At 37.9% G+C, this 21,299-nt stretch overlaps 1 protein-coding gene across 1 annotated transcript in view; it reads right to left on the bottom strand.

The window, feature by feature from the left end:
* The window catches only part of CCDC141 (coiled-coil domain containing 141), a 215,293-nt gene that overhangs the window by 37,174 nt on the left and 156,820 nt on the right, over positions 1-21,299 (bottom strand). Inside the window, 6 exon segments of the mRNA XM_017868275.1 lie at positions 1,409-1,534; positions 2,113-2,292; positions 8,031-8,207; positions 15,264-15,455; positions 17,143-17,262; positions 18,925-19,066. Of these exon segments, the coding sequence (XP_017723764.1) occupies positions 1,409-1,534; positions 2,113-2,292; positions 8,031-8,207; positions 15,264-15,455; positions 17,143-17,262; positions 18,925-19,066 (937 nt within the window).

Genomic DNA, 21,299 nt, shown 5'->3' with positions numbered 1-21,299 from the left:
ATGGCAAAACCCTGTCTCTACTAAAATACAAAAATTAGCCGGGCGTGGTGGCGTACACCTGTAATCCCAGCTACCCCAGAGGCTGAGACACGAGAATCACTTGAACCTGGGAGGCAAAGCCTGCAGCAAGACAAAATTGTGCTACTGCACTCTAGCCTGGGCAACAGAGTAAGACTCTGTCTCAAAAAAAAAAAAAAAAAAAAAAAAAAAAAAAAAAAAAAAAAAAAAAAAAAAAAAAATAGAGACAGAGTGAGAGAAAGAGAGAGAATGCTACTATAATTTCAAGCATAGATCTTTTGTATGAAAGGTAAAAGCAATGGAAATGATTTAGACTAAGGAGATAATTTTCAGAAGAGTGACCTAAAAAGGGTCTTCGAGTTTAAGCATTTGGGCATCAAATATATGTGCACCACAGTGACAGGGCTAAAGAAGTGTGGCAATGGTCCTGATTTAGAGGAACTTACATGTACATGCAAACGTGCACACAAACAAAACACATATAAGCAAATAACACAGGGTGTATTAAAGAACCTAATATAGGCCAGTCACATTTGCTGAGAGTTTTAAAGAGTTTGCTGTGGGTTACAGTGGTGGGTGTGTTTGTGTGTAGCAGGCGTGGTGGTTGTGTTTTAAATTGGTTTTTGTCTTAAAGGAACCTACAGTTCCCTAAAGGAATCTTCAATCTTCTGATTCTGGGATTCTTTGAAGCCCACATTTGTGAAGTAGTGACAGCTAGAAACACAGGTATCTAAATTTTGCAGCAAAGCATAAGAATCCAGGCAGAACTCTGATGTGACTAGCAGCTGGCAATTTTTGGCAGTTGTGTCACATTTTGGAGAGGCAAGAGGTAGGGAAACAGGGACTGTGTTAAGCAGTCAGGGTCAGGAACATGACTTGTGGTTTTGTTGCTCATATCCTGAGAGGTGGAGTGGAGAGCACAGCAAAATTCCTGGGGTGATGGTACGTGCCTGGGGTGCTGGTGGGTGAGGACAGTGACATAACAGTGGTCACCTCAGGGACCCAGGGCAGCGAGCCTCTGGGTCTGAGGTTGCCCATCCTTGTTCTGAGATATCTCAATTTAAAACACCTCTGCACTCCCCAGGAAAAGAATTAGAGTGAAAATACAGGATAAATATATTACTAGTTTAATTAGCCATGTGAATTTTAAAAATATAAGATAAAATTCTATTTAGGACATTTTGTAGCCCAAATGTTGGTATATCATCAAATTCAAAAGAATGCAGGAAAACAGTAAGAAAAATGTCTCTACAGTAGATTTTTAGACAAGCAATACTTTTGTTTAAAAAATAGAAATTCACCAGCCTATTACAATTAATCAGGTAAACTGCAACCAAACAGTTTTAAATATTTTTTCCATTCACCCAAATCCAGCAATGTATTTCTTCACCTGGAACTGAGGCTTCATGTCATTCCATTTTTGTCGTAGCTCTAAAATGAACTGGAGGCTCCCTCCAAGGTCAAGTGCAGACACAGGCATAAGTGCTTCCTGAAGAAGTTTTAAGTTGTGAGTAGTCTGAAATAAACATTGGACAGTTACACATGCATTTTCTTTGACATCTCCAGCAAATGTGGTCATTCTAGTAATGACAGAGTGTGATCAAATTTTTCAAATCCCATGAAAACACTCAGGATGTGGCGTGAGCTCAGGGTTCTAAACAACCAAGGAGTAAGGCCCTTGGTTTCTGCTGCCTTTTTTGGTTTTATTGTGGTAAAATATACATAATAAAAGTTACCATGTTTACCATTTTGGGGTGCACATTTCAGAGGCATGATATTTAATACATTCACATCATTGTGCAATCACCATCACCACCATCCATCTCCAGAATTTGTTCATCATCCCAAACAGAAACTCTGCACCCATTAAACAACTCCCCATTCCCTCCCTCTCTCTCCCAGCCCCTGGTAACCTACATTCTGCTTTCTGCCTCTATGAGTTTGACTACAGGGACCTCATTTATAAGTGGAATCACACGATATTTATCCTTTTGTGTTTGGCTTATTTCACTTAGCTAGTGTTTTCGAGGTTCGCTCATGTTAGCCTGTGTCAGAATTTCATTCCTTTTCACACCCCATTGTCCCTTGCCTCACCTTTTTAAGTTGCTCTTTGAATGCCGCCCACTGCTGTTTGACAGGCTTGCTTTCCGTGGCTTTAAGCTGCCATGCCAGCCGAAGGAGGCTAAGTTCTTCCCGTTCTGCTTTCTGGTTTTCCATGGTGTTCTTCACGATGTACACTTCATTTTCCACATTTAATATCTCGTTCTCTTTTGCCTGTTAAATTAATAATTCGTAAAATAGCTTTTCTTTCCCAAGAGATACAGCTTTTTGTTGTATATAACTATTTGACAAGGCAAATTCTTTATCACAGCCAAAGCAGAGCACGGTTCTGACATCCCAACAAGTTCGAACTCCCTGCGCAGAGGCACAGTTCAGCTCTCGGAACCCACATACTGTTCTTAGACGTCAGGTCCCGAGTTCTTCAAGACCCAAGGGGTGTTTGAATTCCTACCTAGGGTCTGGTTATTTCCTGGGGTTTAAAAGATTATTTAATGAGCAGGGGATCCAGAATTTTTGAAGTCAAGATTTAAAACATGTGTATAAGTATACCTATATGCATTTTAAAGATACTCCATCTTTTATTCTAACACGCTCATTAGAATACATCAAAATATCAGTATCGAGGAATAGGAGGGGACAGATTGTTCGGGACCAGTGTTTTTCTTTTTCTTTAAACTATCCCATTGTATACATTGCAATTATTTTAAACGTCCTTTGCTGTTTCTCAAGTTCCTCCATTTTGTGAGAACTGAAATGGGTCTGTATCTCTGTATTCAGAACTACATCATACACCGGAAGCAGAGTATCTAAAATAGAAGATTTCACTTCCAAGCTTTCATACGTTCTGCTTTACTGATTAGAAATCTTTTAAACAATGGTTTTAAACAAGGGGAAATTCAATTAGTGGTAAAATGATAATAGGAGCAAAGAGTAAGACTACGCGTGCTTTATTTCTGTAGAAACATTTGAAAAATGCACAGGAACATTCATCTGGCAAAACAGTTATTATGTTTTTTAGTAGCCAGTCTTTCTCAATAAATCTTCAAATTTCTATCATCTCAATGACAGCAATTGATAGTATCATAAATATTTAACAGGATATTTTAAAGATAGGCCATTTTATTTTAAAATTATTTTAAATGATACTGATATTGTGCACTTATATTTTTATATAATTTTATACATTATAAAGTGGCAACTAATTCCAAAAAATATATATATTTGTAGGTCCTAAGTGAGATTTCCTCCATGAACTTAATAATCTAGTAATAAAATGATATATTCCCTCATTATTAATAACAATACATAATAAATTATGAAAGATATTAGACAACTCAGCAGAATCCACCCCAAATTATACTTTTATCTATATTATAAAGTTATCTTTCACATATTTTAAAGAAATGATTAACTAGAATGTAATGTACTATATAATTTAACATAAATTTTGAAACTGCAGCATGCCAATGACAACTTTAATCAGAAGGATATGGTGGATTCTAAGTGAGGTCTAGAGAAAGGAGAGCTATAGTAAGATTCGTAGATGTCTAGCTAGTAGGATCTGTGAAAAGTGATCCTGTATTTGGCAGATGAATATTTTGGCCACTCAAGAAGATTGAATAATTTGCCTGAGGTCTAATCAGTAAACACAGTACTCATTTTACTTCCGTGTAGGGCATGGAAAATTTTTGCCATAATCCAGTCTAAATAGGCCACATAAGCATTTCTTTTTCACTTGTATTCATGCACCATGAATGGTTTTCTGATGTCTTACTTGTCAGATACCTTGATAATAGGAAGGCTGTATCCCAGATAGCATTCTTGGTACTGACCATTATAAATAAATAAATTGGAACTTTCATCAAGACGTCTGTCATAATTTGAACCTGAATCAGTTTCTCTGATCTTAATGATTTTAGATGAACTGAAAATTTTCTATTTTTGGCTTGAAAATATGAGCCACGACAACCCAATAAAGAACAGAACACTCAATTGAATATACCAGCTAGCCTCTGGCTTCTTGACGAGCAAACTGGTCACCATGATTCAACAATAATGTTTGTTTAAAAGCCTAGTGGTCCAAAAGATATGATGAGAATGAAAAAAATTGTTTTACTTACTTTACCAACAATTTCATCTCTCCAAATGTTGCTAACCAATAAATTTCATTATCATGTGGGCTTTAATTTTAATCAATAAGGAGGAACTTATTTATCATATGATAGTGGCAAAGACCTTGGGGTAGAGTGACCATGTTTATGACATCAAGATAAAAGACCACCAAAGCACAGTAGTAAAATACATGCTATTTCTGGGAGATCTAAGTAGGCATTGAATATTATGATAACTTGTTTATTTAGATATAGATACAAAATATAATTTGGAATGAGTTATTGTTGCAGATCTTTAAAAACGAAAATCTGACTGTACAATCTTAAACATTCTAAATAAGTAACAAAGGACTTCTGGGTAGAATGGAGTAGCCAGTGGCAGAGCAGTGCTTTTGCTTAGAATACCTAGAAAAGCTAGGTAAAATGCAGAGGGAATCCATTTGAAGGAAGCAGAGAGCTGCTCTGCAACCAGAACTAGAGAGGCTGACTCCAGAGAGGGAAGAACCTGACAGTGATGAGCTCACCTGTCATCCCAGGGGGATTTCCCAATTCTGTGCAGACAGGAGGCTGATAATCGAGACTTCCCCAGAGCAGAGAAACCAACAGAGATTTTGGCAGACACTTGGAGGGCTTCAAGCACAATGATCTTCTTCTAAAGAAGACTGACAAAATACCGTGGGTATATGGGGCAGTGGATTAAAAAACCTAAGCTAAAGGCCTCTGAAAAGCAGAGTGGAGTTTTTCATCAGACTACCCAAACAAAGATTGGAGTTTGCGACTTGCCAGGGGCACAGGTCTCAGAGAAAGCACCTGGCTCTTAATACAAAACTCTGGGAGCCTGAGGGGACAGGACTATACTGCAAACACAACTCTGCCAGCTTCTGATTGGCTTCAGTGATTGCCCACCAATACCTGCCTGGAGAAAGAAGGGTGACCTTTTCTAGAAGAAGAAAACACCATCTGCCGATCCTCCAATTTTTTATACATAATGTCTGGCATTTGATAAATATTCACTAGTTCTGCCAAGACACAGGACTACAGGACTGGAAACCAAGTGAAAAATTAGACAATAGAAACAGCTCCAGATCGCCTGGGTACTGTGGCTCATGCCTGTAATCCCAGCACTTTGGGAGGCCAAGGTGGGCAGATCACTTGAAGTCAGGAGTTCGAGACCAGCCTGGCCAACATGGTGAAACCCCGTCTCTACTAAAAATACAATTATTTGCTGGGCCTGGTGGCGGGCACCTGTAATTCCAGCTAATCTAGGGACTGAGGCATGAGAATCGCTTGAACCCGGGAGCTGGAGGTTGAAGGGAGCTGAGATCGCGCCACTGCACTCCAGCCTGGGTGACAGAGCGAGACTCCATCTAAAAAAAAAGAAAGAAAGAAAGAAAGAAAGAAAGAAAGAAAGGAAAAAAAGAAAGAAAGAGCTCCAGATCCAAATGTTGTAGTTAGCTGACAAGCACTTTAAGTGCCTAGGGTTAATATGGTTCAAGAAAGTATTGGAAGGATGGGAAAAGTGCAGACAAGAAACAGAATTTCATCAGCAATTTAACTCTAATAAATAAAAGTACCAACTGTAGATTCCAGAACTAAAATTTCTGAAATGAAGTTAGTAATAAGATAGACAAAATTATGCAGTTTGAAAGTATTTGAATTCCCTTAGGTAAATCACAAACATACATAATCAACAGATGGGAGAAGATTGATTGAACCATGTAAAAGTGTGAGAGAGAGACAGAGAGCTAGATAGATGGATAATACATGTTCTAAATGTTCTAAATGAATTTTTTTTTTTTTTTTTTTTTTTTTTTTTTTTTTTTTTTTTTTTTTTTTACAGTGAAGTACCTAGATCACATAGGTACATGGGCAAATTGCTTAGTAAGTTTTCTTTAATACTTAAGGATAGTGTTGGATAAGTTAGAATTAGCTAATGCATATTTTATTTCCAAGTAGGTTTAACAAGAATGGTCTTCAAACAACAAAAGTTGAAACAAGACAAAGAGAAAATTGTAGCTCAAAGTAGATGAGGGTAGTTAGACCCTAACTCTTCCAAATGAATTCAGGCTCCAGACTGAGATTAATCACATCCCAGGTACAGAGAAAATTGCAGCTGTCAGTTATCTTTGAAAATCTACAGAAACTAGAAGGGCCATAAAATTAGAGAACAGAAAATGCCCTGATTTTCAAAAGGAGGAAAGGATGGATTACACAATTTACAGATTGGTAAGCTTCACACTGAAAATCAATGCAATAAGTTCATTACTTATCAAGCACTTTGTGAGCATTTTGGAAAGAATGCCTTGATCACTAGGAGCCAACCTGATTTGTGTCAAATTATGTCTGTGTCATTGATAGGATACTAGGTAGGTAAACCTTCTTTTGAGCAGTTTATTTGAGAAAGTCTCCCATTATAGACTTAATACAAAGATTATGAAGTAGTGGCTGAATTAAGTATTATTGGGAGCATTCATGATTATTTTAAAAACTGGTTAATCAATAGACTGCTTCATGAACTGGAATGTCAATCTGCCCTTTAGGCATTTATAAAAAAAAAAAAAGAACTAATTGCTGCCATAGAACACTTACTTGTCATATCTACAGAATTAAACCCAAGACAGATGGCTAATATACTAGATAGGTTCAAATTAGTTTAGCAAGATGGGATCATGTGTGAAGAATAACAAAATAAAATTAAATAAGAAAATATATAAAAACTCACATTTGTATAAAAAAGGTAAATGGCTGATACAGGTATAATATGGGAGAGACATGGTTTGACAGAAGCTGCAATAAAAATATTATGAAAGTTTTGTTTTATCACAAGCTTAATATGTACCAGCAAAGTGAAACTACTGCTAAAAACGTTAGCATAATTGTAGGTCTCATTAGTAAATAATAATGTCCAGTTTATTGTACTCTGTGTTGCACCTGTAGTTCACTCTTTGGTTACATTTAATGAACGATCTCGACAAACCACAGAAAATCCTGAGAAGGGAGGATCAGCATAGAAAGAAAAATAAAGCTCCTTCATAAATGATGGAAAGGATTTTTAATGCTGCAGAAAACACTCAGACATAGCAACTGTTTTTAATGTTGGAAGGACTTTCATATATAAGAGAAATTAAATATGAATACTTTTTGTCCCTGTGTAGCTACAGAAGATTAGGAGTAGATATGGAAACAGATATATTTAACATTAAAAAAAAAAAGTTTTCTAGCAGCTGGCATTCTCCAACAATGAAATGAGCAGTTTCATTAGGCAAATACTTGAGGTATTGAAAGAGAAGTGGACTAACCATCTATTAAGTATCCTATAGGGAATTTTATATCGGTTATGGGTGGATATAAGGATTCTAGAATATTTTACAGACATAATTCAAGACAGCTAAAGGTTAGGGTATTTTTCTAAATGCAATGGACCTTTACAACAAAAAGATCTGCTAAGGTAAGAAACTCTTCAAAAGAAGATTCATCTTAGAAGTTGTCTTTAGCCCCTAGAAATTTTGAAAGGACCTTGTTGCATGCTTTCAACATAACACAGAACTTTTGGGTGGACTTCTGCGGACTCTATTTAATAATAACAATGTTGCATTTGGATTACAGTCACTCTTTCTTCTTAACAGTTAAAACAACCTTCCTGTTATAAACTAACCAAAGTTCTAGGCCAAGTAAGCATTTAAATATTGGGCTTCGGGACTGGTCTAGGTTGAATGAAGCTAACGAGAACCTCCTAGTAGAGAACTGCTGATTAATAGACAGCTGAACCTTTGAAATTATTATTTTGACTTTGATGAGTAATCCTTGCAGAAGGTGTGATCCATTTAATGTCATTCTTACCATGTTTATTAAATTAAGGAACTCAAGCCCTAGATCTTGTGTTACAAAACTCTTCTTTAAAAATAGCGGCCACTGCTCAATCGAGTCAGAACAAGGCTTGGCTTTAGCATCATCCTGCTCCTTCTGAGGGATTTTGGTTTCATAAAATTCTTTTAAGCTCTGAAACTGCATCTCTACCTAAAAAAGAAAAGAGAGTTAAGAACACTTAAACACATTTTTTTTTAAAGAAAAGAACAGTAGATTCCAATAAAAGCCTATATAAAACCTAAAACTACATTTTGCTGGGTTTACAGGCTTGAGCCACCGCGCCCGGCCTGAATTTTAATTTTTAAACATTTTATTTATTTATTTATTTTTAGAGATAAGGTCCTTTGCTCTGTCACACAGGCTAGAGTGCAGGGGCACGATCATAGCTCACTGCAGCCTCGATCTCTTGGGGTCAAGCGATCCTCCCTCCTCATCCTCCAAGTATTAATAGTTAAAAACTACAGACTATAGGCACTCGACACCAGGCCTGGCTAATTTTTTTTGTTGTTTTTTTCGTATTTGTAGAGATGAGGTGTTGCTATGTTGCCCAGGTTGGTCTTGGACTCCTGGGCTCAAGAGATCCTCCTGTCTTGGCCTCTCAAAGTGCTGAGATTACAGGCATCAGCCACCAACCCCACCCCATTTTCAGAATTTTTAAAATAATTATTGAATGTTTTCAACTTACTGAAAAGATATAAAAGTCTATTTGGATTGTTGATTGTTTGGGTAGAACACTGAGCTGACAGGTTTATTAAGCATAAAAACTAATTATATAAACATCATATTTATAAATTCTGTGTTTGCATGTTTTTCAGTTTGGGACAATTTATGTCAAAGACCTGTGTGGTTTCATTTAAAGCCAAGTTTCATAATTCAGAAGAAAGATGCATACATAGAATCAGATAATACAAATCAGTAAGAAATATAGGCCAGTGAAAGATGATTAGTAATTAGTAAATCACGATTTACTTCTAATCAGCAATAAACCAGAATAAAAAAGTATAAATAATTCTTAATTTTCTGCCAAAGTATTAATATTAAACTGCCTCCATGAGCTAATCTCTTATTAAGGTACATTACTATGCTTCCCTAGAATCATATTTTCTCATTTGCTAACCAATGTAAGCAATATTAGATCATTTTAAATCACTCTTCTTGAGCAGAGTTTATATAAAATCAAATGTGTCTGTAGACCTACAGATTAATATGTAATTGGATGATATAGAAATAGTAGAAATTATTTGACACAAGTTTGTATGCATTTTCAGTAACACCAATGCCTGACAGGAGTAGAGTTAAATAGCTCGTAACTCCCAATCTAAACACGGTAAGAAATTTCAGGCAATGGTTAGTCACTATGTTTTAAAGATTTTAACATTGTTCTTGATTTAACTGAACTTGATAGGAGAGCCTGCAAATAGCTCTCAGAGACAGAAGCTCTCTCCTCATTTCCATATTCCACTTATACACGCCTCTACGTTTTGCTGATGCTTGTTCTCTCAGCCCAGAATGATCTGTCCTCAATTTTCTTCTCTTATTTATCCTTCATGAGCAGTTAAAATGCCACTTCCTCCATGGAGCCTTCTAAGATGCCCTAGTAATAGTTAACTATTTTGGGGGGTATTCAAAGATAGTTCTAGAAGAAAGAGAGCCATAATCAAATTATTACGACACAGAGACACATATACAGACAATATTATGGGCACACTGAGGAGAGACCACCAACTCTATATGGAGTAAATAGGGAAGTGCTTCCCAAAGGAAGTGACATTTGATCTGTGTCTTGAGTAATTGTCCAGGGTGAGAAGGCGTCAAAGGGGATCCCGGATAGGAGGGATAACTTGTGTAAAAGTGTGAAACACTAGCTGTGAAGGCACTCACTGGCTCAGAGGACAATACATGATCTTAGTGTGAGTGAAGTAGAGGTTGCACAAGCTGAATGGTAAGATAAGAGACGGAGGGATATTTGTGCTAGGATAAAGGTGGCCAGCAAGTTTCAACCTGTTTCCTACTGTAACCAACATAATTGAGATACATTCTGATTAGGTTGAAACCACTGATAGATGACTCGGAATCAGCATGGCAATCATCAGGGCTTCAATAAGATCATCCATTATAGGCTGGGTGTCAATATTATGGGCAGTCAGTTATGTGCAATTCTCAAAACACAAACTTTAATTCATCCTTCTTTTCTGACTGCTCACAAAAGCCTCCTTGAATGCAAATGAGAACCATATTATTATAGAAATTCCCTTAACTCTGTACTAGTTGATTTAGGTGAATTAATGGGAGATTTTATTCATTTTTGGTAAAAGTTATTTGCAACTTGCTTTATTACACTTGTCAAATTACCTGAATTTCAGGAGGTAATGTGATCAGATTTGCCTTAGAATGACTTTTGTTTTGGCTACAAAGAGAAGAGGAGTGTGAAGGGGTAAATACAGGAGGCAAACTGAGCAGGCAGAAGATGACATCATTAAGCTGGATAAGAGATGATGCCAGCCTGAACCAAGGAAGTGATGGCGCAAGTGCAGAGAAAGGGGAGTTCAGAAATCTTTTAGGTTGGCTCAATAAACAGATATGGAAGAGCATGGCCTTTGAAATAGGAAAAACAAAAGGGAAATAATTTGGGATTAAACTTCAGCTTTGACGTTTGCTAGTGCTTAATCTTGCATACCTCATCCTTCAGAGCCTCAGTTTCCCATATTTACAAAATCGGGATCATAGTAACTAAAACATAGGGTGCTATAAGGATTAAATAAAATCAGGAATGAAAAGCACAGTACCTAGTACAAAATAAATGCTCACTGAGAAAGTGATTGAAAGAGACATAGAAGCTTCTAAATAGCATTCCTGAAAGGATGGTGGAGTCATTAACCCAATGCCAAAATACAGAAGGAAAAGCATATTTGAGGAAAAGACACCAGCTGTGTTTTGCTGAGTTGGAGGAGCCTACAGGATACATAGCTAATTGAAAGCATTTGTTTACAGCTCAGGAGAGCTGGGGCTCAGGAACCACTTTTGAGTTATTGGTGAAGAAACCATAGGTGGGAATGTGGTTTTTGTAAAAAAAAAAGTGGGTACAATGTGCAAAAGACAGGGCACATGCAAGAACTCTATGACCCACCATGCTTTAAGAACAAAACAGAAAAGTGAACTAGGAGAAAGGACAAGGAACAGACAAAGAAGTAGATAGGATTATTCCACTTAGGTGAAATATTCAGCAAAGGCAAACCTAGAGAGACAGAAAGTAGATCAGTGCTTGCCTGGGGCTGGGGGTGGGAGCCAGGACTGCCTAAAAATGTATGCCAGTGCTCTTCTGGGGATGATGGACATACACTAAAACTGGAGTGCTATGGTGGTTGCATGACTCTATAAATATAGGAAAAATCACGGCATTATGAAATATGTGAGTTTCATGCTATGTAAATTATACCTCAGTAAATCTGTTATTAAAAAAAAAAAAAAAAAAACCCAAAGGAGGTGAGAGTGGGTAACTGGGTCAAATAAATGCTGCAGAAAGATTAAGCAGGATGAAGACTGAAAATATACTATTTCATTTGTCAACCAGTAGGTAGCTTAAAAGAATGTTTTGTTTTGTTTTGTTTTTTTGAGACGGAGTCTCGCTCTGTCGCCCGGGCTGGAGTGCAGTGGCGGGATCTCAGCTCACTGCAAGCTCCGCCTCCCGGGTTTACGCAATTCTCCTGCCTCAGCCTCCCGAGTAGCTGGGACTACAGGCGCCCGCCACCTCGCCCGGCTAGTTTTTTGTATTTTTTAGTAGAGACGGGGTTTCACAGTGTTAGCCAGGATGGTCTCGATCTCCTGACCTCGTGATCCGCCCGTCTCGGCCTCCCAAAGTGCTGGGATTACAAGCTTGAGCCACCGCGCCCGGCCAAAGAATGTTTTTAATGGAGTGAAGAGGTGGCAAGTGGAAGGGTTGAGACAGGAATAAAGCGAATTGCAGTGGGACAAGGACAGGATGAGCAAGTAGAGGTGAGCAATATCTTCTTCCCATTTCAAGAGTCCAAATTTGAGCCTGGGCATCATGAAGAAACCCCATTTCTACAAAAAACAAAAAACAAAAAAATAGCTGGGCTTGGTGGCACATACCTGTAGTCCCAGCTACCTGGGAGGCTGAGGTGGGAAGATCACCTGAGCCTGGGAAAGTTGAGGCTGCAGTGAGCTGTGATCACGCCACTGCACTCCAGCCTGGGTGACAGAGTGAGACCCTGTCTCACAAAAAAAAAAAAAAAAAAAAAAAAAAAAAAAGGTCTACATTTGAAGAGAAATAAAATGATGGAGTGGTAGCCTTGGTGAGGGCAAGACTATATGGACATAACTTTAGAACAAAGGGAAAGAAGCAATGGAAAAGAAACCTTTTAAAAATCAGAGGATGGCCGGATGTGGTAACTCACACCATAATCCCAGCACTTTGAAAGGCCAAGGCGGGCAGATCACCTGAGGTCGGGAGTTCGAGACCAGCCTGACCAACATGGAGAAACCCTTCTCTACTAAAAATACAAAAATTAGCTGGGTGTGGCGGCGCATGCCTGTAATCCCAGCTACTCCTGGCTGAAGCAGGAGAATCGCTTGAATCCAGGAGGTGGAGGTTGCAGTGAGCCATAATTGCGCCATTGCACTGCAGCCTGGACAACAAGAGTGAAACTCCATCTCAAAATAATAATAAATAATAATAATAATATTTAAAAAAATAAAATTAGAAGATGATTGCTGGAGCTAGATGCTGAAGGATGTAGAAATATTCAGGAAAAGACTAATCATAGATTTGTGCTGGACAGGAGCAAAGACTTTCATTTATTGGAACCCATGGAAGACGGGTGAATATGTCAACAAGTTTGGAAGTCAAGGCCATTATTGTCAATGGTTTCATTTTTTTTTTTTTTTCAGTGACATATGAGTTAAGAACATTGGATGAGATTTAGAGATAGAAACTAAGGTAACATGCTTGAGAATTGCTACCAAATGGGCACCAACTAGGGAGCATATGGGAGACCCAGATGAGGCAGAGTCTTGTGCATTTGTAATGGGGCCAATCAGCACAATTGTATGATTTTCCACTGGAGTGTCTGGAAGCTTGGAAAGAAAGGCTGAGTAAACAGACTATTGGATTGATCTCGTATTGGGAGTTGGCAGGGTTAGTCAGGGTGGAGGGCAGGGAGTTGAGGGGATAGAGAATGGAAAGGAAATGAGTAACCATTAGCTAGTGAGGAAGAAAGGAAAGCCAGAGGAGGAGTGAAGTAATGTACGGGGAGCATCGCCAGGACTGGAAGGATGGAAGCCTCTGCCAGGTAGAAAATCATATTTAGCAGAAAACAGAAAGCAGGAAGCTAGAATGTTCTGATTAAATTGTTATTTGCAAAGCTAAGCCTTCTGGTCCAAAGGCCAGAGTGGATCAAAGTGGATACTTAACTGAAGGCTGAGGAGGTCCATTTTTGGCAATGAAGATGCAGAAGGCAAGCACTTCTTTGTAGCTTCTCTACCATTTCACGTACTGCATTATAATATTCATCAGCAAGATAATTCTGTCAGTTGGGAATAGTTTGGAACTTGCCAAACCATGAGAGTTTAGGGTCAAGAACTAAAAACAACACGAAGGATAAATGCTCGAGGGGATGGGTACACCATTCTCCATGATGTGATTATTACACATTGCATGCCTGCATCCAATCATCTCATAAATATATATACCTATGTATGCACAAAAATCAAAAATTAAGAAAAAAGAAAATAAAGAGAAAAAGCTAGAAAGTCAGAAGGGACAAACAGTTGAGTAAAAATGTAGAAAAGGATGCAGTGGTGAACTGAGAATATTATAAAGGAATTGGACAGAGGAGAGGTGTGATGGCAGGATGGTGGTGGTGAGAGTTAAGAAGGAAGGTGTTGAGAAGGTGGAGGTAACAAGAGGAAAAAATCAAGCACATACTTGTCTTGAGTTGGCTCCACCCTTGAGTGAACCCTGCTGGCTCTGCCTCCCACTAAACCAGCACCTCTCTGCCTGAAGAGGAGAGTGATCTATATTTGCATGGGGGTTCCTAGGATAGGGGTTAAATAAAGTGGGACTCTAGGGCTTTTCTATTACTGATGCCAGCTTCAAGAAGCAATGACCTTTGAGATGGAACCCAGTGTACTAGAGGGAATATTAGAGGTTGTCTAGTATAACCAGACAAAATAAGGCCTCAGAAGAAATTCTGAGGGGTAACATAGGAAGACACATCATACAAGGCAGATTCGAGACTGAACCCAGTAGCCTGTATTTTCCAATTCTGTGTATTTCAAATGAACCACATTAACTGCCAAGGTATTCAAAAAGATCCATGGTTTAGAAGGTGACTGACTATTTTGAAATACTTTTGTTGTCTGTTTAGGATATTGTAAATATTTGTAGGATGTAGTAAAAATTATTCCAATATACCCAGTTTGTTTATTTGTGCATATACCACACTATCCACACATACAAATTTGTATGTTTTTAATAAAACAACTTATTTTTTGAGCCTTTGTATGGTGCCTTGAAGAATGTGAAAAAACAAAAAACAAATAAACAGAATCTCAGAACCCCAAACTCACTATGCCCAACGGAAGGTTAAGCTTGGGAACTGGGTCACACACACAAAAACTACTTTGCTTTTGTTTCCAAACAGATAACTGTAATTTTACAGCTTTATGTCATAGACTCTACTTCCTCTTTTCACATGTTTACTTTATCTTATGTAAAATGTAGATTTATTGGGTGTGCAACAATGCATAATTTACTTTTTCCCCATGTAAAAGTGTAGGTTTTCACATGTAAAATATAGACTTGCTGAGGCTAATCAGAGCCTCACAAGAATGTAACCAGCTGCCTCACTGCCTATCCTCTCTCCTTTTTGTTTTCCTTGTGCTTGCCCTTTCTCCTTTAAATACTGAAGTTCCCCAAACTCCCTTTGGAAAAAGCACAGGTCACAGGTGCTCCTGGGATTTTTATTTTTCCCAGGCACATGTCAACCTTGGCTAAATAAACCTTTATAGATTGAGAACTGCGGCAATCACTCTTTGGTTTACAAGAATACAGGGCCTATAAGTGAGTCCATGCACAGGGGTAGAGGACATGGAACTACCCACCAAAGCAGAGCATATATGCCCACAGAAAGCAAGGACGTGGGCAGTGGCCACCTTGCTGAAGAAGGTAAACACATAGTACCATACCTCCTCTGATGACTTCAGAAATGCCACGTAAGTTTGCAGGACTTGTGATCTGTAGTCAATGCTTTGGCCAAATAGGTTTAATTCTTCTGCTAGCCATCTAGCTTTAGAAGAAAGTGATACCATTTCATCAGATTCAAATTCGTTTTTCTCCATCATGGTTTTTGCAGCTGCTTCTAATTCATGTGATGTCTCCTGTAAAATCAAAGCACTGGAGGTCAGAAACTGACAGGGGAGTCATGAACATTCACATTTCATTATCTTCTGCATATCCATCAATTATGATTACTAATTGAACTTATACCAAGAATCTCCTCAATAAAGAAAGACACAACTTTCCCAAAAAAAAAAAAAAAAAAAAAAAAGAAAGGGCAGCTTTAAGAAACAATGAAAATCATCACAAATTATTCTTGGTTCTACCCCAGGCTAATATTATTTTGAGCACTCTAATTTTACTGTGTCACAGAATACCCCAGATAAAAGAAAGGTTGTTTGGTATGAAAGGTTAAAAAGGTTTTAAATAATTTAAATGAATTAATTATACACGAGATTGCTATTTGAAATTTAACAATACCTCTAGCAAATTCCTAAAGTAATTTTATTACATAAGAGATGGCAAATTTAGAAAACTTATTCATTAGTTTTTAGTTTACAAAAGACGACATATCGATAGTGCAGTCTTATTTAAATCTCTATCTAGAAGGGCGAGTAGGGAAAATATCACATATCAGGCCTAAATAACCTAAAAAATCAGTGACTTTGACTTGCTCAGGGATGTTCTCCTATGTTTTCTTCTGAGTGTAATTTCTGTTATGTGAACTCCAACCACTGATTAAATGGATGAATAGAAATTGTAGCCATGACGATTACGCATGTCATAGAAAGAGCCATGTAAAATTTCATGTGAGAACAAGCTAAAAACCAAGCAAAAGGAAAGAAAAAAGCTCTGCAGCAATGAGAGATTGCTTCCCTACTTGTGATTAATATGCTTCCCAAGTACTCCATTGAATGAAGGCAATTTTAATTTACAGGCCCTGCTTCATGATAGCACTGTGGGAAAGAAAGAAGTGGGGAATTTCTTCCCTTGTAATCTCCTTCCCATTTCTAAAATGTTTAACATTAAAAAAATGAAATTGAGTTCAGACATAAGCTTTAAGTGTTCTAAATAATAAATAAAAAATACCCCATTTAACAAAAAAATGGTGTGTTTGTGAGTTTCCAGTGGGGACACAGTCCATGAAGGAGGCTCTTCTGCTGAGAACTGGAGTCACAGGGCTCTTCCTGCAGACCTGGGAGAACCAGACGAGGGCACTTGACTTAGGTTCCTTAAACTTTGCTGGAGCAGACAGAAACTTCAGGGCAGGTTTGGAGCTAAGTGCCATATGAAACGGGTAGGAGGGGAGCTGGAGAAGGTGCTATGATGGGGGTGTGACACTTTCTGTCTCTGAGTGTTAGGTAAGCAAACAAGGTTGTTTTTATTTATATCCTTGGAATCTTGCAATAATGCACGTTGCTTCTGGTAATTTTTTGGTAACTTGCTCCTGCAGAAAAAATTGCCCATAGTCAGAGAAGCACTGTCCCTGCCTCCTCTGTCACCCCCAAAATGAAGCTTTTTTTGAGAAACCGCCCAGGCAAGAAAGGGAACCAAATGACCAATACCCAGCTATAATGCTGACTTTCAGTGAGCACAAATGTCCTAATAAATGCACATATAAATATAATTTAGACATGTAAGAATATGAGTTTTTAAGTCATTGTGCGCTACATACGAATTTAGAATTGTAAACCTCAAGGGCGCTAGGATTAAGTTTATAGCTATCAAATAATTTAAAAATTATATTTACAAAATTATAGCCATAATAATCATTCTCATTTTACTTACCTTAGCTTGGATATCTAGTTCCAGATATTTATTCAAAATCTTCTCTGATTCAGAACAGGTGGAACCGACATTCATTGCATTAGAAAGTACTGGACTGATTTTCTGAATTGACATTTCCACCTTTAGGAGTGAATAATATATGGCAGTCTTAGTAATATATTTTTGCATATATGTACACATATATGTCAGGAAGATAAATATTATTTTATAGATTCTCGTTATACTTGAAATATATTTTACCAATATTAATCTAATATAGTTTTCAATATTCAGAATTTCATATTTTAATAATGCTGCTCTTCACAGGAGGTAATACTTGTGGCCCACCAACAAAGGTTATATGTGGAAAGGTATTTCTTTTATTAGCAGCTGTGAGATATAAGCAATCATCCACATCCTCTAAGAACTTATCTATATTACCTATGAAGGATAATGCACTTGCTAACACATCAACAGAGATGAATTTATCTGTGAGTGGAATGGGACCCAATTTACAGGCACATTTTAAAGGCAAGATCCAGAGCATGAGCATTGCAGTATTTTGGGAAGAGGGACTCTAGGGAAGCACCAAACCCTGGACATGTCATAGTAAAACACAGGGGCATACTTAGGACATTTAATTGATGAGCTTCGAGGACTACGATTTGATCCTCAGTGGACATGAATCATTGACTAAAATGACCCTTGAAAGGCTCTGTTCCATTCAAGTTACATGCTTTGTCCCATTGCTCTAACTCCAGTCCATACTCCCCAGACTCAAATTGACTCCGAATTGGCAATAGGACATACTTGGCAATAGGACAGCAGCTGGGGTCCTACTGTTCCACCACCACCAAATTAGCTTGGTTCTCAAGCTCCAGGGGATGCAGCACCATAGCTGCCACCATATTTGGAAACTCCCTGAACCCAGGCACCAGAACGAGGATAAAATTCCCAAGTTTCTGATTAATAACAGGTGAGGAGGCAATTTAAATACAGACATTGATATTTAATGTCCTCTCCAGTGAAGGGTACTAACTCTATTCATGTAAGTTCAGGCACATAAGTCCATCGTATCAAATGAAAACATCATTGAAAATTTGAGACCCAGCCTCTACAGCAAGATTCATTAGCATCAATGCCATTGAGATATTACTAGTTTTGCTGAAGATAAATAATTTTTTTATTTAGTCAAATTGCAGCTCCTTAGTTTTATTCCCCTTTGGAAACAGGAAGTAAAATTCTTCCATATGAAGCCATCATGTTCACTTTGCAGAGAGGATTTTCACATGTATGTTTATATGCAGAATGACTGTGTTGCCTTGCAGTGGTCTAGTTCAATAAAATATAACAATGGCAATTTATTCCTTGAAAAACCTAAAACTCATAATATTTGGTATCTGTCTATATATCAATCTATCTACCTATCTATAGTCCTGGTGTTGTATGTACCAAGGTAACAGAAACCTGTGCATATTTGAACCACGCTCAGAACGATGCACATGAAAGATCCACTCTATTCCCATATGTACTTGGTTCAGTTAACACAGTACTGTGCAAAGCGGGAACTGCCTTTGTGTATATACCTTCAGGCCAGAGGCGCAGACAGGCTACCTGGGTCAGGGATGGTTGATGAACAATAGTGAATTACAACCCTGTCTAGTTCAATTAAAGGACCCAATGTGGAACATAAGGGCAGCCTAAGGAGACATGCCCCTGTCCTCCCACCATGCCCACATACTGCCCTACCATACCATCTATTATCACCAACTTGGATGTTTAAGTTTTAGTTGATGAAACTACCTTCCGTAGGTAACCCTCCACTGAGGCTGTTAGTTGTTGTTTCTTAAGAGCATATTCCTTGTGCGCTGAACACTGTTCAGTCAGATGATTCACTCGTCTCTTAATGCACCCCATCATCTCGTGGATGCCAGACACCTGAGAGCTGAACAGAGCAAACCAGCTGTTAATTCACTCTACCCCAATATAGAACACAGAATATTTGAAAACAGATCTGCTTTCATGTTAGGTAGGCATTGGTAAAAGGCATCAGCTTTAGGATAATAGAAGTTAAGTAGCTATCATCTCGGTATAGCAGAAAGCAAAAACAAATTATATTCTTTTGTTTTGTCAGTCAGTCCTGAGGGAAAAGGTGAGTTATGGGTTTTTGCAACAAGGTCTAATCTTCTTTTCTAAAGGCTTACTTTTTAATATTTCTGTAGGATATTTTGAAAACCTGATGGCAAAGCCACAGTGTGTTTACCACGACTTTTCCTTAGGGTGTTATTTAAAAACTTCATTTATCGAAGGATGCTCTTTGAATAGAAATGTGGATCAGCCAATTAACAAAGCATTTACTAATCCAATGGCATAAAATATTTATATAACACTAAGGTCCTTGTTCTCAATGATTATGAATGCTCAAGGCTGTATTCATTAGATGAAAACCAAGTTATCACCAACAATTAGAAATCAAATATACTTGTTGATAAAAAAAAGAAGCCAAGCCTCCCATTATCATCTTTTTGCCTGTGCTTGCCTCATGAGACAAAGAAAAGTGACATGAGAGCTCCTGCAACAAAAATGCCTCTAAAACAATGCATGAACTTCGAGTTGGACCCTACCTCTAGTCCAAAGATATCTTAACAAGTTTCCTAATATTGTTGATGGAATGAACACTTTTAAATTTTCCAACCTATCCCTAAGACTATTTAAGAAGTTGATGTCTTTCATTTCCCCTCAGTCATTTCCTTCGCATACTGTATTAATAAAGATTAACATGATAGCCCTTAAATTTAATTACCGAGAGTTTAAAAAGAGCTCAGAACAAGGTACAGGTTTCAGTCATTTTACCTCAAAATAATTAATTGATGACTCTGTAAAAATGAATTTAATTAGTAATGAAATGAGGGCAAGATCCTAAAGGACTGAGAGGTAAAATAACCTCACTGGAGTGATGACGAGGCCACTACAGAGCTGGAAAACGCTGAGGTGTGTCTTGTGGACCACAGGAGTCTCAGATACGTTTAATTGGAGGAAAATATGAAACCACTATGAGTAATCTTATTCCTGACACATAATGTTTCACAGATGTTACATTTTAAACATTTAGTTTTGCATTTTAATACGTAGAGACAGTGAAGAATATAATCAAGACATCAGGAGATTCTTCTCATTTATCATTAAGAAATTGTTCTTAATAACACTAAATTCCATAATTCTACAGAAGCAGTGTATTGGTAATATGAATTGTATTTTGACTAGGCTTTAGACTTTGAAATATTGTATGCTCAAAAGGCATTTAAAAGCCCAGTTTTCCTGTATACTTTAGGCTCCAAGTTTTCTGCAGAATAAGGAAACCTGGAATGAGAAAAATAAATTGAATAAGGGGCATTGTGGAAAGAAGGTACAGAGAACAAAGGTTGTGAAAGGAAATGGGCAAACACATACAGAAGAAATATAGCTGAAAGTGGCAGAAAATGCCATTACTAAAATAAAAGGAATTTGGAAATGATTAATACAATTAAGAAAGAAAAGCCAAGATAAAAGGTGCCCACTCCCACCTCTGAGCTGCCCTGTGTGGTCCTACCCCAAATGCCCTCGGCGTCCATTCCAGTTAGGGGCTATTTTACCAACTAAACTTAGAATACAGGCCTCCCTGGTCCCAAGAAGCTGTAGCTTGGAGGGGAGTCCAAATTCTGAATAGGCTACTCCCTGGGGGAAACTAGATCTCAGTAACCAGCTCCAGCCAAGCCTCTTGATTCCTGTTCACATTACGCTTTATTCCCTGGCCTTCTCCAAAAAATAAGACTGTTAGCCGGCTTCTTGCAGTTATCTATAAGTCCTAGCCATGATGTCTCAGGTATCAGAAGTACCAGAACTCAGACCCACTCTCTGACTCTCACCTGAACTTGCTCTAGCATCTCCTCCCCCTCCCAAATTTCCCACTTGAATCCCTACTTTGTCTTAATTATGATGCTCTAATTCAACACTCACACTAACCCCAGCCTCCTCTTTGGCTATTTGAATCTAAAATGAACTCTCTTTCTAAAATGGTATCACTCGATTGTACAGTGTCATGGGAAATATAGATTATAGATGCACACTTCTTATAAATTTGCATATAGTCATAATAATAGCTACTATTTAATACATTCTTGCACCAAACATGCCACTGT

This window comes from Rhinopithecus bieti, unplaced genomic scaffold, assembly GCF_001698545.2.
Source record: "Rhinopithecus bieti isolate Rb0 unplaced genomic scaffold, ASM169854v2 scaffold_3062, whole genome shotgun sequence".
Lineage (NCBI taxonomy): Eukaryota > Metazoa > Chordata > Mammalia > Primates > Cercopithecidae > Rhinopithecus > Rhinopithecus bieti.
This window is presented reverse-complemented; position numbering and strand designations above follow the sequence as displayed.